The 15,737-nt window shown below is 36.9% G+C and overlaps 1 protein-coding gene across 1 annotated transcript in view; it reads left to right on the top strand.

Moving 5' to 3' along the window:
• Positions 1 to 13,490, top strand: part of LOC138079684 (mitochondrial glutathione transporter SLC25A40-like) — a 57,192-nt gene extending 43,702 nt beyond the window's left edge. Inside the window, 4 exon segments of the mRNA XM_068972390.1 lie at positions 3,385 to 3,494; positions 6,753 to 6,837; positions 12,871 to 12,957; positions 13,384 to 13,490. Coding sequence (XP_068828491.1) covers positions 3,385 to 3,494; positions 6,753 to 6,837; positions 12,871 to 12,957; positions 13,384 to 13,490 — 389 coding nt within the window.
• The last annotated feature ends 2,247 nt before the right edge of the window (positions 13,491 to 15,737 follow it).

Raw genomic sequence — 15,737 nt, 5'->3', positions numbered from 1 at the left:
CCCAGCCCCTGCTTGCTAGTGGCGGGTGCAGGCATCTACGCTGCTTCTCTGCTGGGGGAGTTACCGCTGGGCTCATAATCTGTGGGTTTTAATTATTTATTTTTCCTTCCTGTTATGTTGCCCTCTGTGCTTCCAAGGCTCGCCACAGACTCGGCAGTGAGAGTGTTTCCTGGTGTTTGGAAACTTCTCTCTTTTTAAGACTTCCTTCCCAGGACGGAGCTCCATCCCTACCTCTTTTCTCTCTTTTTTTGTCTTTTATATTTTTTCCTACCTCCTTTTGAAGACAATGGGCTGCTTTTCTGGGTGCCTGATGTCCTCTGCCGGCATTCAGAAGTTGTTTTGTGGAATTTACTTAGCTTTTAAATGTTCCTTTGATGAATTTGTGGGGCAAAAAGTGGTCTCCCCATCCTATTTCTCCACCATCTTAGGACCACCTCTCATTCCACATTCTTTCTCCCTTTGATTTAATCCTTTGCTTGGACTCCTGTTCACAGTCCTGTATCATTCCCTTTCCATTAGTATTTTTCTTCAACTTTTGTGTTCATCTATGCTTTTTAGAAACACCATGGATTCCTAGACCAATACTTTTTCATTTTAGTTTTGATGTTTTATACATAAAAAGTAGTAAGGATATAAATTACCAAGTGCACTAATAAACATCTGTGACATCACCACCTCTGTATATGAATTAGAACACTGTAGTTTTTAAAATCATGAAACCACATATGTCCACCTCCACTGTCACATCCTTAGTGGTAACTTCTTACCTGAATCTTTTATCATTTATTTGATTTTAAAAGGTAGTTTTACCACATATGTATTATTGCTTAACAATGGTATACAGTTTTGCCTATTTTTGAGGTATAAAATTTATTTGACTTGGAAATACTCCTTTTGTTTTATATGTGCAACTGTTTTGTTTTCAGTCTTGTTTATACATGAATAAACAAGTAAAGTAGGGAGAACCACTAGACGATTCAGGTATGACCTAGATCAAATCCCTTATGATTATATGATGGAAGTGAGAAATAGATTTAAGGGCCTAGATCTGATAGAGTGCCTAATGAACTATGGACAGAGGTTTGTGACATTGTACAGGAGACAGGGATCAAGACCATCCCCATGGAAAAGAAATGCAAAAAAGCAAAATGGCTGTTTGGGGAGGCCTTACAAATAGCTGTGAATAGAAGAGAAGTGAAATGCAAAGGAGAAAAGGAAAGATATAAGCATCTGAATGCAGAGTTCCAAAGAATAGCAAGGAGAGATAAGAAAGACTTCCTCAGCAATCAAGGCAAAGAAATAGAGGAAAACAACAGAATGGGAAAGACTAGAGATCTCTTCAAGAAAATTAGAGATACTAAGGGAACATTTCATGCAAAGATGGGCTCGATAAAGGACAGAAATGATATGGACCTAAGAGAAGCAGAAGATATTAAGAAGAGGTGGCAAGAATACACAGTAGAACTATACAAAAGATATCTTCATGACCAAGATAATCACGATGGTGTGATCACTCACCTAGAGCCAAACATCCTGGTATGTGACGTCAAGTGGGCTTTAGAAAGCATCACTATGAATAAGTGGAGGTGATGGAATTCCAGTTGAGCTATTTCAAATCTTGAAAGATGATGCTGTGAAAGTGCTGCACTCAATATGCCAGCAAATGTGGAAAACTCAGCAGTGGCCACAGGACTGGAAAAGGTCAGTTTTCCTTCCAATCCCAAAGAAAGGCACTGCCAAAGAATGCTCAAACTACCGCACAATTGCACTCATCTCACATGCTAGTAAATTAATGCTCAAAATTCTCCAAGCCAGGTTTCAGCAATATGTGAACCGTGAACTTCCAGATGTTCAAGCTGGTTTTAGAAAAGGCAGAGGAACCAGAGATCAAATTGCCAACATCCACTGGATCATTGAAAATGCAAGAGAGTACCAGAAAAACATCTGTTTCTGCTTTATTGACTATGCCAAAGCCTTTGACTGTGTGGATCACAATAAACTGTGGAAAATTCTGAGAGACATGGGAATACCAGACCACCTGACCTGCCTCTTGAGAAACCTATATGCAGGTCAGGAAGCAACAGTTAGAACTGGATATGGAACAACAGACTGGTTCCAAATGGGAAAAGGAGTACGTCAAGGCTGTGTATTGTCACCCTGGTTATTTAACTTCTATGCAGAGCACATCATGAGAAACGCTGGGCTGGAAGAAGCATAACCTGGAACCAAGATTGCCGGGAGAAATATCAATAACCTCAGATATGCAGATGACACCACCTTTATGGCAGAAAGTGAAGAGGAACTAAAAAGCTTCTTGATGAAAGTGAAAGAGGAGAGTGAAAAAGTTGGCTTAAAGCTCAACATTCAGAAAACGAAGATCATGGCATCTGGTCCCATCACTTCAGGGGAAACAGATGGGGAAACAGTGGAAACAGTGTCAGACTTTATTTTGGGGGCTCCAAAATCACTGCAGATGGTGATTGCAGCCATGAAATTAAAAGATGCTTACTCCTTGGGAGAAAAGTTATGACCAACCTAAACAGCATATTCAAAAGCAGAGACATTACTTTTCCAACAAAGTTCTGGCTAGTCAAGGCTATGGTTTTTCCAGTGGTCATGTATGGATGTGAGAGTTGGACTGTGAAGAAGGCTGAGTGTGGAAGAATTGATGCTTTTGAACTGTGGTGTTGGAGAAGACTCTTGAGAGTCCCTTGGACTGCAAGGAGATCCAACCAGTCCATTAGAAGATCAGTCCTGGGTGTTCTTTGGAAGGAATGACACTAAAGCTGAGACTCCAGTACTTTGGCCACCTCATGCGAAGAGTTGACTCATTGGAAAAGACTCTGATGCTGGGAGGGATTGGGGGCAGGAGGAAAAGGGACGACAGAGGATGAGATGGCTGGACGGCATCACCAACTCGATCGATGTGAGCCTGAGTGAACTCCGGGAGTTGGTGATGGACAGGGAGGCCTGGCGTGCTGCGATTCATGGGGTCGAAAAGAGTCAGACACGACTGAGCAACTGAACTGAACTGAATTTAGGCATAGTGCGTGACAGTTCATGAAATACTTGTTTTTCTTCTTTTGGAGTTTTACATCAGTGTTCATGAGATGTGACTCTCTCCTTTCCTCTCGTGTTCTTATTGGGTTTTGAGATCAAACTCCTACTTTTTACTGATGCATAGTTTTGTTTATAAGACCCCTAGAATATTACTGAGAATTTGGTTACTATTTTTACAAATTTCACCGAGTATTTGTCTAAGCAGAAAGCAAGGTGTGTCAATACTAGAATTCTCTTCTCCTTTAATATATAATATTCTTCAAATATTTTCCGTAAAGTCCACATTTCATTTCTAAATGTGTTCATTCTATTCTGTTTTTGTAGCAATGTACTAGTATAACTATGAAGTCTTAAAGAAGTGGTTGTGTGCAAAATCTGGCTTATATGAACCAACATTTATGATCAACTTTACCTCAGGGGCGTTGTCTGGTTCTGTAAGTTTATTCTATTGTTGTTATACTCCAAAACAGTGATAATTGTCTTACTAAAACAGAACAAAATATTATGTAGCATTTCATGTCTATTGAGATAGAACAGCTTTAGGGTAGTGCATCCTCAAAGTGCTAAGTATTTACTACTGATTTTGAAGATACATTATCAGTACTAGCCATTAAATATTTTAAAATACATTTTATATCTCTTCATTATATTACAAATATATCTTTCTGAAACTTTTGAACTTGTTAGATCATTAGTTATGATAATGAGTTTAGATGTACTTTATTACACAAAGTATTTGGCAATTTGGTCATTAAATACCAGTAGATCTTGTTAGTTGATATCCCTGATGCTGGGAGGGATTGGGGGTAGGAGAAGGCAACGACAGAGGATGAGATGGCTGGATGGCACTGCCGACTCCATCAACTCAAACTCCATGGACATGAGTTTGAGTGAACTCTGGGAGTTGGTGATGGACAGGGAGGCCTGGCGTGCTGTGATTCGTGGGTTTGAAAGAGTCGGACACGACTGAGCGACTGAACCGAAGTACCCAGTGACCATTTTTGGGTAGTAGGGAGTTCACCTTTGGCCACTCCTCCACATAATGAAAACTCACGTAGTGGGCCTTTATGCAGATTCTTATCACCATGATCTTGGACACAGAGAGCTTTCTTACCCCCACATACTTAGAGAATGAATTTGTGATGACACAGTGATGTGCTGACATACTGGAACCAGATAGAGAGAGTGAAGGAGCTCAGTGCAGTCATGGAGACGGGCAGAAAACTACTGGAGTCACTGTCAGTAAACCTAGGCACAATCTCAGAGATTGTGTTCAAAATTGAGACATGAAGATTCTCGGGTCCAGTATATGTCAAATTAACCCTAGGGGGGTATAAATATATTGAGGCAAAAGAGCAATTCTTTGTAGCAGTTTAAGAAGTTAGAATATGAGCAAAATCTTTATGATTCATTATTTCTATTTGTGAGGTGATTAAAAGTAACTTACAAATTTTATTTATATCTTAATCCACCATGAATGATGAAAAACAAGTACCACTTATGTTTATCCATAACAATTGTAGAACAATTCTGTACTTAGTGCTTTATGTAAAAAAAAAAAGTTGGATGGTTGTAGAGTGTTGTCCCAGCTTTCCAGTAATGAAAGAATGTTGTTTTACTATTTCTTACCTAACACAGAAAAAATATTTTTAAAATCTTTAATAATTTAAAAAATATTACTGCCTTTTAACTGTTAAACAAATAAAAATGTGTCTGCAACAGGAAAAGCACATCAGTGGGATAATGTCCAGGCTTTCTGTTAGAAAACTGAACAGCCTAAACCTGTTATTCTGCAGAGTGTCAGGCTCATCCCGCATTGTTGCTGCCTTTGATACTCCCATCAGCACCCCCTATCCAGGGGTTCTGCACCTGCAGATTGAACCAATTCGATTCTTGGCTGTTGAATCCACAGATGTGGAACCACAGACACAGAGGACCAACTGTGCTATGACATTTTATATAAGGGACAGATACTTGGCAGGTTTCAGTATCTGCAGCCAATGCACCTCAGATACTAAAGAACAACTATATGTGTTAGATTGTGGAGAAATGATCATTGATTTTATCTTACCTGAGATCTTTGAAACTGGTTTCAAGAATTTAAATCTCCTTACATTGATGGGTGAAATAAAAATGAATGACTTTAAAGGTTATTTTATGAGCATATTGACCAAATGTAAGTTGGGAAACAGAAAATAGAGACTAGGTTTTACTTTGCATGACTGTTATATCAAATATAAGACATTCTTAGGGGAATTTGTTCTTTCAGAAAACCTTTCTTGCTTAATTAAGGCATTATGGAAATAACTGTTAAATTCATTAATTTGACATTTTTAGTTATTTTAATTGGAGGCTAATTACTTTATTGTAGTGGGTTTTGCCATACATTGACATGAATCAGCCACAGGTTAATATGTGTTCCCCATCCTGAACCCCCCTCCCAATACCATCCCTCAGGGTCGTCCCAGTGCACTGGCCCTGAGAACCCTGTCTCATGCATCAAACCTGGACTGGTGATCTATTTCACATATGTTAATATACATGTTTCAATGCTATTCTTTCAGATCATCCCACTCTCGCCTTCTCCCACAGAGTCCAAAAGTCTGTTCTTTACATCTGTGTCTCTTTTGCTGTCTCGCATATAGGGTTATCACTACCATCTTTCTAAATTCCATATATATGCATTAATATACTGTATTGATGTTTTTCTGACTTACTTTGCTCTGTATAATAGGCTCCAATTTCATCCACCTCTTGAGAACTGATTCAAATGCATTCTTTTTAATAGCTGAGTAATATACCATTGTGTATATGTACCACAACTTTCTTATTCATTCCTCTGCCGATGGACATCTAGGTTGCTTCCATGTCCTGGCTATTGTAAACAGTGCTGTGATGAACATTGAGGTACACGTGTCTCTTTCAATTCTGGTTTCCCCGGTGTGTATGCCCAGCAGTGGGATTGCTGGGTCGTACAGCAGTTCTATTTCCAGTTTCTTAAGGAATCTTCATACTGTTCTCCATCGTGGCTGTACTAGTTTGCATTCCCACCAACAGTGTAAGAGGGTTACCTTTTCTCTGCACCCTCTCCAGCATTTATTGTTTGTAGACTTTTTGATAGCAGCCATTCTGACCAGTGTGAGATGGCACCTCATTGTGGTTTTGATTTGCATGAAATGTTTTTAAAAATTATTTGTGAACTACATTTGATAAATATGTTGAAACCCATAAAGAAAATGTATATGGCACTAAAAGTTCAAAAGTCCATTTTCTTTATTTTTTTAACAATTTTAAAAACATTTGGAAAATTTTAAATGCTAATTACTAGGTACTTTGATTTCTGCTTTAAAATATAATACTATACCTTCATCTGTAGTAAAGGAATAATGGAACACACAGGAGCATCAGAAATTGTGAATACTGGTTTTGCAGTCAGAGGTCTGGTTGGAATTCTGACTGCCAACTAGTGTGGTGTGACCTCAAGAATATAGGAGGACTGTTCTCTTACTCCTGAACTTTAGGAGAAATGCATAAGACTTTATCTGTTCTCTTCAATAGGAGCTTCTCCTTAAATATCTCTGGTTTCACTTTTTCAGTTTAGTTCTGATTTTATTACTATCTTTATTAAGTAATATGCTAATTAGAGTATAAAATACTTTGGGAAAAATTTAATCAATTTTATTTTTTGTTAGTTTGCAGCTGTTGTAACTTTGCCATTTGATGTGGTAAAAACATAAGAGCAGATACAACTTTGGATATATGAAAGCCCGAAAAGAAGTTTAATTAAAATGTGTCTAAGATGCCATGAAAAATATTTTCTTTCGAGATAGTTAGGAATAGCTAAGATAGGGAAGACAAGATTCTCCCTGCCCCTTGGTTGCCTTCCTCTCTATTTAACTCAAACTAATGTACTGCTAGAATGGAGTACCCAGAAAAACCTCTAAACCTAAGCAAAAAATTTAAGAAAATTTAAAGACTATATTAGTATGCATATACATATTCTTTTTCTTTTCTATTTTTTAGCTTCCCTTTTGATGTGTTTTTTTCTCCCTTGCCTATTATTCCATCTACTTCTTTATAACCTGTAATCTCTTCTAGAACAAAATTGTCCTAGGGACTTCCCCTTTAATGCAGAAGGTGCAGGTTCGATCCCTGGTTGGGGAGCTAAGATCCTACATGCCTCCTGGCCAAAAAAAACAAAATGTAAAACAGAAGCAATGCTGAACAACATCACTAAAGAATTTAACAATGGTCCATATTTTTTTTTAAGTACTATTAGTTGCTTCTACTAGATTCATTCTGTTTTTATTATAGAAAGTGTAGCAAGCCCACTGGAAATAGGGCTTTGTTTCTGAAACATAAAATTGTTAGGATTTGATCAATTGGATGATCAGTAGAGGAGTGTTTATTGTTGTCTGTGCTTGAAATATTAATAATCACACAGTGTTTCCTTACAGTGTTTGAAGTTGCTTTTCCCCTGTAGAAAGAGCTCTTGGACGTTGGATCTTTAGGCAGGGCTCTGCCATGGCTTCCCTCCAGTTGAGAAGTCTTCTTGTTCGTCTTCTTTTACATTCATCTCACCCTACTATTAAAATAGAGACTAGTTTGGAACTTGAGAAGGGAATGGCACCCACTCCAGTACTCTTGCCTGGAAAATCCCATGGATGGAGGAGCCTGGTAGGCTGCAGTCCATGGGGTCGCTAAGAATCGGACACGACTGAGCGACTTCACTTTCACTTTTCACTTTTATGCATTGGAGAAGGAAATGGCAACCCGCTCCAGTGTTCTTGCCTGGAGAATCCCAGGGACGGCGGAGCCTGGTGGGCTGCCCTCTATGGGGTCGCACAGAGTCGGACACGACTGAAGCAACTTAGCAGTTGGAACTTGAGCTCCATAAGATTAGAAATACCCAAATACTTAGCCACCTTTTTTTTTTTTTTAATATTTGAGGCTTTATTTTTAAGAAATTCAAAACCATATATAATTAGTAAAATTTAAATTACCAGCAGAGATTATTTTTCTACTGACTATTAAATTCCTTTTTTTTAATCTTTTTTTTAATTTACTTTTACTTTACAATACTGTATTGGTTTTGCCATACATTGACATGAATCAGCCACGGGTGTACATGAGTTCCCAATGCTGAATCCCCCTGCCACCTCCCACCCCATATCATCTCTCTGAATCAACCCTGTGCACCAGCCCCAAGCATCCTGTATCCTGTATCAAACATAGACTGGCGATTCGTTTCTTACCTGACAGTATACATGTTTCAATGCCATTCTCCCAAATCATCCCACCCTCTCTCTCTCCCACAGAGTCTCAAAGTCCGTTCTATACATCTGTGTCTCTTTTGCTGTCTCCCATACAGGGTTATCGTTACCATCTTTCTAAATTTCATATATATGTATTAGTATACTGTATTGGTGTTTTTCTTTCTGGCTTACTTCACTCTGTATAATCAGCTCCAGTTTCATCCACCTCATTAGAACTGATTCAAATGTATTTTTTTAATGGCTGAGTAATACTCCATTGTGTATATGTACCACAGCTTTCTTATCCATTCCTCTGCCGATGGACATCTAGGTTACTTCCATGTCCTGGCTATTGTAAACAGTGCTGCGATGAACATTGAGGTACACGTGTCTCTTTCAATTCTGGTTTCCTCGCTGTGTATGCCCAGGAGTGGGATTGCTGGGTCATAGGCAGTTCTATTTGCAATTTTTAAGGAATCTCCACACTGTTCTCCATAGTGGCTGTACTAGTTTGCATTCCCACCAACAGTGTAAGAGGGTTCCCTTTTCTCCACACCCTCTCCAGCATTTATTGCTTGTAGACTTTTGGATTGCTGCCATTCTGATTGGTGTGAAACAGTACCTCATTGTGGTTTTGATTTGCATTTCTCTGATAATGAGTGATGTTGAGCATCTTTTCATGTGTTTGTTAGCCATCTGTATGTCTTCTTTGGAGCAATGTCTATTTAGTTCTTTGGCCCATTTTTTGATTGGGCCATTTACTTTTCTGGCATTGAGCTGCATAAGTTGCTTGTATATTTTTGAGATTAGTTGTTTGTCAGTTGCTTCATTTGCTATTATTTTCTTCCATTCCAAAAGCTGTCTTTTCACCTTGCTTATAGGTTCCTTTGTTGTGCAGAAGCTTTTAATTTTAATTAGATCCCACTTGTTTATTTTTGCTTTTATTTCCAGTATTTTGGGAGGTGGGTCATAGAGGATCCTGCTGTGATGTATGTCAGAGAGAGTTTTGCCTATGTTCTCCTCTAGGAGTGTTATAGTTTCTGGTCTTACGTTTAGATCTTTAATCCATTTTGAGTTTATTTTTGTGAATGGTGTTAGAAAGTGTTCTAGTTTCATTCTTTTACAAGTGGTTGACCAGTTTTCCTAGCACCACTTGTTAAAGAGATTGTCTTTAATCCATTGTATATTCTTGCCTCCTCTGTCGAAGATAAGGTGTCCATAGGTGTGTGGATTTATCTCTGAGCCTTCTATTTTGTTCCATTGATCTATATTTCTGTCTTTGTGCCAGTACCATACTGTCTTGATGACTGTGGCTTTGTAGTAGAGCCTGAAGTCAGGCAGGTTGATTCTTTCAGTTCCATTCTTCCTTCTCAAGATTGCTTTGGCTATTTGAGGCTTTTTCTATTTCCATACAAATTGTGAAATTATTTGATCCTAGCTCTGTGAAAAATACTGCTGGTAGCTTGATAGGGATTGCATTGAATCTGTAGATTGTTTTGGGTAGTATACTCATTTTCACTATATTGATTCTTCCAGTCTATGAACATGGTATATTTCTCCATCTATTAGTGTCCTCTTTGATTTCTTTCATCAGTATTTTATAATTTTCTATATATAGGTCTTTAGTTTGTTTAGGTAGGTGTGAAAGTGAAGTTGCTCAGTCGTGTCCAACTCTTTCCAACCCCACTGACTATAACCTACCAGGCTCCTCCCTCCATGGGATTCTCCAGGCATAGGTATATTCCTAAGTATTTTATTCTCTTCGTTGCAATGGTGAATGGAATTGTTTCCTTAATTTCTTTTTCTACTTTCTCATTATTAGTGTATAGTAATGCAAGGGATTTCTGTGTGTTGATTTTATATCCTGCAACTTTACTATATTCATTGATTAGCTCTAGTAATTTTCTGGTGGCGTCTTTAGGGTTTTCTATGTAGAGGATCATGTCATCTGCAAACAGTGAGAGTTTTACTACTTCTTTTCCAATTTGGACTCCTTTTATTTCTTTTTCTGCTCTGATCACTGTGGCCAAATCTTCCAGAACTATGTTGAATAGTAGTTGTGAAAGTGGGCACCCTTGTCTTGTTCCTGACTTTAGGGGAAATGCCTTCAATTTTTCACCATTGAGGATAATGTTTGCTGTGGGTTTGTCATATATAGCTTTTATTATGTTGAGGTGGGTTCCTTCTATTCCTGCTTTCTGGAGAGTTTTTATCAAATGGATGTTGAATTTAGTCAAAGGCCTTCTCTGCATCTACTGAGATAATCATATGGCTTTTATTTTTCAATTTGTTAATGTGGTGAATTACATTGATTTGTGGATATTGAAGAATCCTTGCATCCCTGGGATAAAGCCCACTTGGTCATGGTGTATGATCTTTCTAATGTGTTGTTGGATTCTGATTGCTAGAATTTTGTTAAGGATTTTTGCATCTATGTTCCTCAGTGATATCGGCCTGTAGTTTTCTTTTTTTGTGGCATCTTTGTCAGGTTTTGGTGTTAGGGTGATGGTGGCCTCATAGAATGAGTTTGGAAGTTTCCCTTCCTCTGCAATTTTCTGGAAGAGTTTGAGTAGGATAGGTGTTAGCTCGTCTCTAAATTTTTGGTAGAATTCAGCTGTGAAGCCGTCTGGACCTGAGCTTTTGTTTGCTGGAAGATTTCTGATTACAGTTTCAATTTCTGTGCTTGTGATGGGTCTGTTAAGATTTTCTATTTCTTCCTGGTTCAGTTTTGGAAAGTTGTACTTTTCTAAGAATTTGTCCATTTATTCCATGTTGTCCATTTTATTGGCACATAATTGCTGATAATAGTCTCTTATGATCCTTTGTATTTCTGTGTTGTATATTGTGATCTCTCTATTTTCATTTCTAATTTTATTGATTTTTCTCCCTTTGTTTCTTGTTGAGTCTGGGTAATGGTTTGTCAATTTTATTTATCCTTTCAAAGAACCAGCTTTTGGCTTTGTTGATTTTTGCTATGGTCTCTTTTGTTTCTTTTGCATGTATTTCTGCCCTAATTGGTAAGATTTCTTTCCTTCTACTAACTCTGGGGTTCTCCATTTCTTCCTTTTCTAGTTGCTTTAGGTGTAGAGTTAGGTTATTTATTTGAGTTTTTTCTTGTTTCTTGAGGTATGCCTATATTGCTATGAACTTTCCTCTAAGCACTGCTTTTATAGTGTCCCACAGGTTTTAGGGTTCGCCTCCTTTCTTTACTAGTTGTTTCCAAAATTGAAAACATTTAAGCAAGGAGTATAAGTTGTCAACCTGCAGTGTAAATATTTTGTCACGGACTGTTTTTAGAGGGTTAAATTTCAGTCATAAATACTTTGTTCTTGGTTTTAAAATGTACCCTTTCCGTTTGGTTGCTCTAATCACTGTAGTTTTGCTTACGCTATTTATATAGATAGTTTAGCTTCTTAAATAACAAGGCCTCATTTATCTTCATAGAGAATCTGATATCATATAGAAGAAATTTTGAGATAATGAGCCCCTCGTCATTAAGTTGCAGATTCTACAGAGCTGTTACTGAATGACCCCTTTCCCTAATTTTCCCTTTTTCCCTAGGCATACGTACTAAAATGTACTTTAATCCTAATGACTCAGAGTTATCATCACTGTACACACTGATTGATTACTGTAGTTTCATAACGCAGCTCTCAGAAGCTAGTGAGACACTTAGGAGTGTTGGCCTATCACGCACTGGTCTGGGCAAGACTGAAATCTTCAGCTGTCACAGTGCTGAAGTGGTAGGATGCCCACCTTTTAGCAGATTTTTTTTCATCCTTAGCGTCTGTAGTCTGGCAGCTAAGCCAGCTGCTTAGAATCATTGTGTACAACGAAGGTGAGCGATCTTTGTGTATGTACAGCACATTCATGAGGTTTATGTTTGAATCTGAGTAACATCTATTTTTGCTGTTTTCAAAAGATGTATAAATCTGTTTCTTTACTGTGTTCCAGACACTTGAGCAGTTGCAAATAAGCGAGATGTTACTGTTAGCTACAGGAAAACTCTTCCCTTCAGAGGAGACAGGACTGATTTATTTCAAGACTAGCACATCTATTCAGAAAGATTCTTTTAAGGTAGAACCTCCCTAGGGAGAATGAGCTATTTTCCTTAAAGCTTCTCTTTGGGGAAAAAGGTTTTTTTAATGTATGCACTGAAAGTACAATGAAAAATGGTTATCATGGCTTCACTTGGAGAACCCCATGAAAATTCCTGTACATCTTTAAAATTTTTCATTATGAAAGATTTTTAAGATATGGAAAAAAGTATAAGGGATACACACCACCAAGCTTAAACATCAGTTCAGGAGAGGCTTTCTGTATATTCCTCCTTGATTACATCTGGTTCTATGTACCTTAAAAGTGCCTTTAAAATTTCTTTTTAATGAATCCAACTATTAAAAATAAGATTTAAAATAGTTCTTTATGTAAACAGATCTGTTCTTATTATAATGAAATGATATATCCCAAAGCCCATAAACACTCTTTGATGTGTATTTATCTATATTAGAAATTAAGTGGTAATTTATAATAGCATCGTTTCTTTAACATTCAGTTTCTATGCCTTTGCAAATGTCAACCTGGAGTATAATGAAGAACACTGTTGCTCAGAATGGATTTTCTGGATTATTTACAGGTAAAAATATTTCCTTTACCAAACTGTTGACTAAAATGTTTACTTTTCCTTTTAAATTAATTGCCTTTCAGTAGAAAATTTTTGAAAATATTCCTCATTTACTATTTCCTCCTACATATCTTTGCTGTAAGTTTAAAAATTTTAAATACCAGTTGCTTTTGAAGTAATTTGGAATTAAAGTGAGGAGTGAACAGTTCTTTGACACCAGTTATGGGACAGTGTTTTATCCACTCCAGTATTCTTGCCTGGAGAATCCCATGGACAGAGAAGCCTAGTAGGTTACAGGCCACGGGGTTGCAAAGAGTCGGATATGACTGAGCGACTTCACCTCACCTCACCTCACTTAATTTGATAACTGTCAGAATGAAATCAAATAAATTAACATTTTAAAATGTAAGGTAAAATTTTTCTGTTCCCTTTTTTAGGACTGTTTTCCTCATTTAATTAAAATTGCTCCTGCTTGTGCTGTTATGATCAGTACATATGAATTTGGAAAGTCTTTCTTCCAGAAACAAAATGCTCAAAGACAGCAATACTAGAGATGCTGTTTCAACCTGAAATAACAACCATACCAAATAATAAGAGGAGACTGTTAGGCAAGAGCTTTTTTCACCTTTTTTGCTATTATCTTACAGTGGTTTTCTATCATTCTAACTTCAAATTTTTATCCTACTTTTTGAGAATTTTAAAAAGGTATTCCAGAAATCATAACCATTGAGGATTCTTGTAAAGAAGAGAAAAATTATTCTACACTGAAAGCAATAATCTCAGAGTTTGGTACAGATTTCTGTGTAACTTCATCCTGTTGGGAGTGTCAGAGATGTCGAACATTTTTGCAATTGTGTGCTGAATGATGTACAGAGTCGAAAAGAATTCCCAAGTCTTTTTATACACATTTAAATCATGGATGTAGATACTTAAGTGTTTCAACAGAGTACATAACGGAAAGCAATCTTTAAATATTATTAGGCAATATTTGGTAAATGATGTGAATATCAGTTATTTTCTTTAATTCACATATATTTGGTTTTTTTTTTTTTTCTTTCCCACCCTGTTACTGTTTTAAGGCCTCATGTATATTAAGATTTCTCTGATCCGAGGTATGGCTATCTTACGTTCATGAACCAAAAATATAACTTGTGTGATACTGGTGCTATTTTTGATGTCGAAAGACCCCCATATTATCTACTATTTCTGTGAGAGACAGCGTTCACTGACCGTCTTAAATGTTCACTTCAGTCAAACTTGGGTGTGCAGTGGAAAAGCACGTGGTATTCAGGCCAGCGAGAAAGCCATTTCAGCACAAGGCCGGCCTCTGGTTTCAGCTGTCTTGTCATCAGGCATTACCATCTGTGAAGTTCTCTAGGTCACGTCTCTTCGCTTGTTCTAACACCACTGAGACAGAGTATGTTCAAGATGTCCCTTGACTTTACACATCTTACACGAGTGTGCTAGACCAAGAACTAGCTTTTGGTCACTGGAGGCTAATGCCTAAGAAGTTTAGTTTATGAATGTAATGAAAAAGAATATGATTTCAAGACAATATTTTTAGATATTTTTGTTTTCCTCAGTATCTGTATACTCTAAGAAAAAGCACTTTATTGCAGTCTATCTGTATTTTCTGAAAATGTGAAACTTTTTTTCCCTAAAATAGAGTAATATATATTTAAGTGACATATCTCTAGTGTTGGTACGAATTAATGTATTTTCCAATAGTAGAAAACTATTTATGTTTCACCAGAAATAAACTATATAGGGTTTGTATTTAAGTTTTTTGTGTTTATTTTATCCTGTGTTGATTTACCTTAAGTTTGCAACATATATATCTATAAAAATATAAATATTTATATTTTCATTGAAATATTTTATGCTTTCTTAAAGCTACCACTGTGCTTCTAGCTAAATACTTTCATATAAAATTATGTTAATACTATACTATCAACATATATATAAAACACAATGGAAGTTTATCTTGAACACTGAATTTAACAGTATTAAATTTAAATTTACCTTTGCTCTGCTGTGCTTCTTTTGGGTAACTAGTAGAAAAGGGCAGAAAAATTTAGGTTTTGAACAATAGTCTCAAAAAACAGTTATGTATTTCAAGTTAATGTCACTTATAAACAAACAGAAGGGAAACTTTCATCCTCTCCTTCCCCACTACTGACTGCATTGTGGAAAATTATTATTTTATAACTAAAAGAACTTAAATAAACCTAATTCCCTGTAGTTTTGTAACATACATTACATGCAATGTATCTGAAAGAAAAGAAGTCTGAACTTAGGCTTTGTCTATACTTAAGTGGTAAAAAAGCATTACTAGTAGGAACCAAAAAAGGTTTGGCTAAAAATTGTATTCTTGGTAATGTTTCTAAATGCATATGTTAATGTTAAAATTTCTAACATACACATATAATTTCTTATGTGTGTAAGTTTTTTAAGAAAAATGTCTTATTCAAGTATTACATGTTTGCTGCCTTTCATATAATTCCATATTACTTTTTTAAAATAAAGTTATTTCTAGGAAAACTATTCAGTATGTTTATGTAGCCACATTTGACTCCTTTAATTCTAGCCTCTTTTTTCCCCTGGGACACAAATTCCAGGGATATGGGAAAGTTTGGTGTATTACTTTTTAACATGTATACTATCATGTAAGAATCGAATCGCCAGTCTATGCCCGACGCAGGATACAGCATGCTTGGGGCTGGTGCACGGTGATGACCCAGAGAGATGTTATGGGGAGGGAGGCGGGAGGGGGGTTCATGTTTGGGAATGCATGTACA

This window comes from Capricornis sumatraensis, chromosome 5, assembly GCF_032405125.1.
Source record: "Capricornis sumatraensis isolate serow.1 chromosome 5, serow.2, whole genome shotgun sequence".
NCBI lineage: Eukaryota > Metazoa > Chordata > Mammalia > Artiodactyla > Bovidae > Capricornis > Capricornis sumatraensis.
Note: the sequence above shows the minus strand (reverse complement) of the source record. Positions and strands in the feature narration are given on the sequence as shown.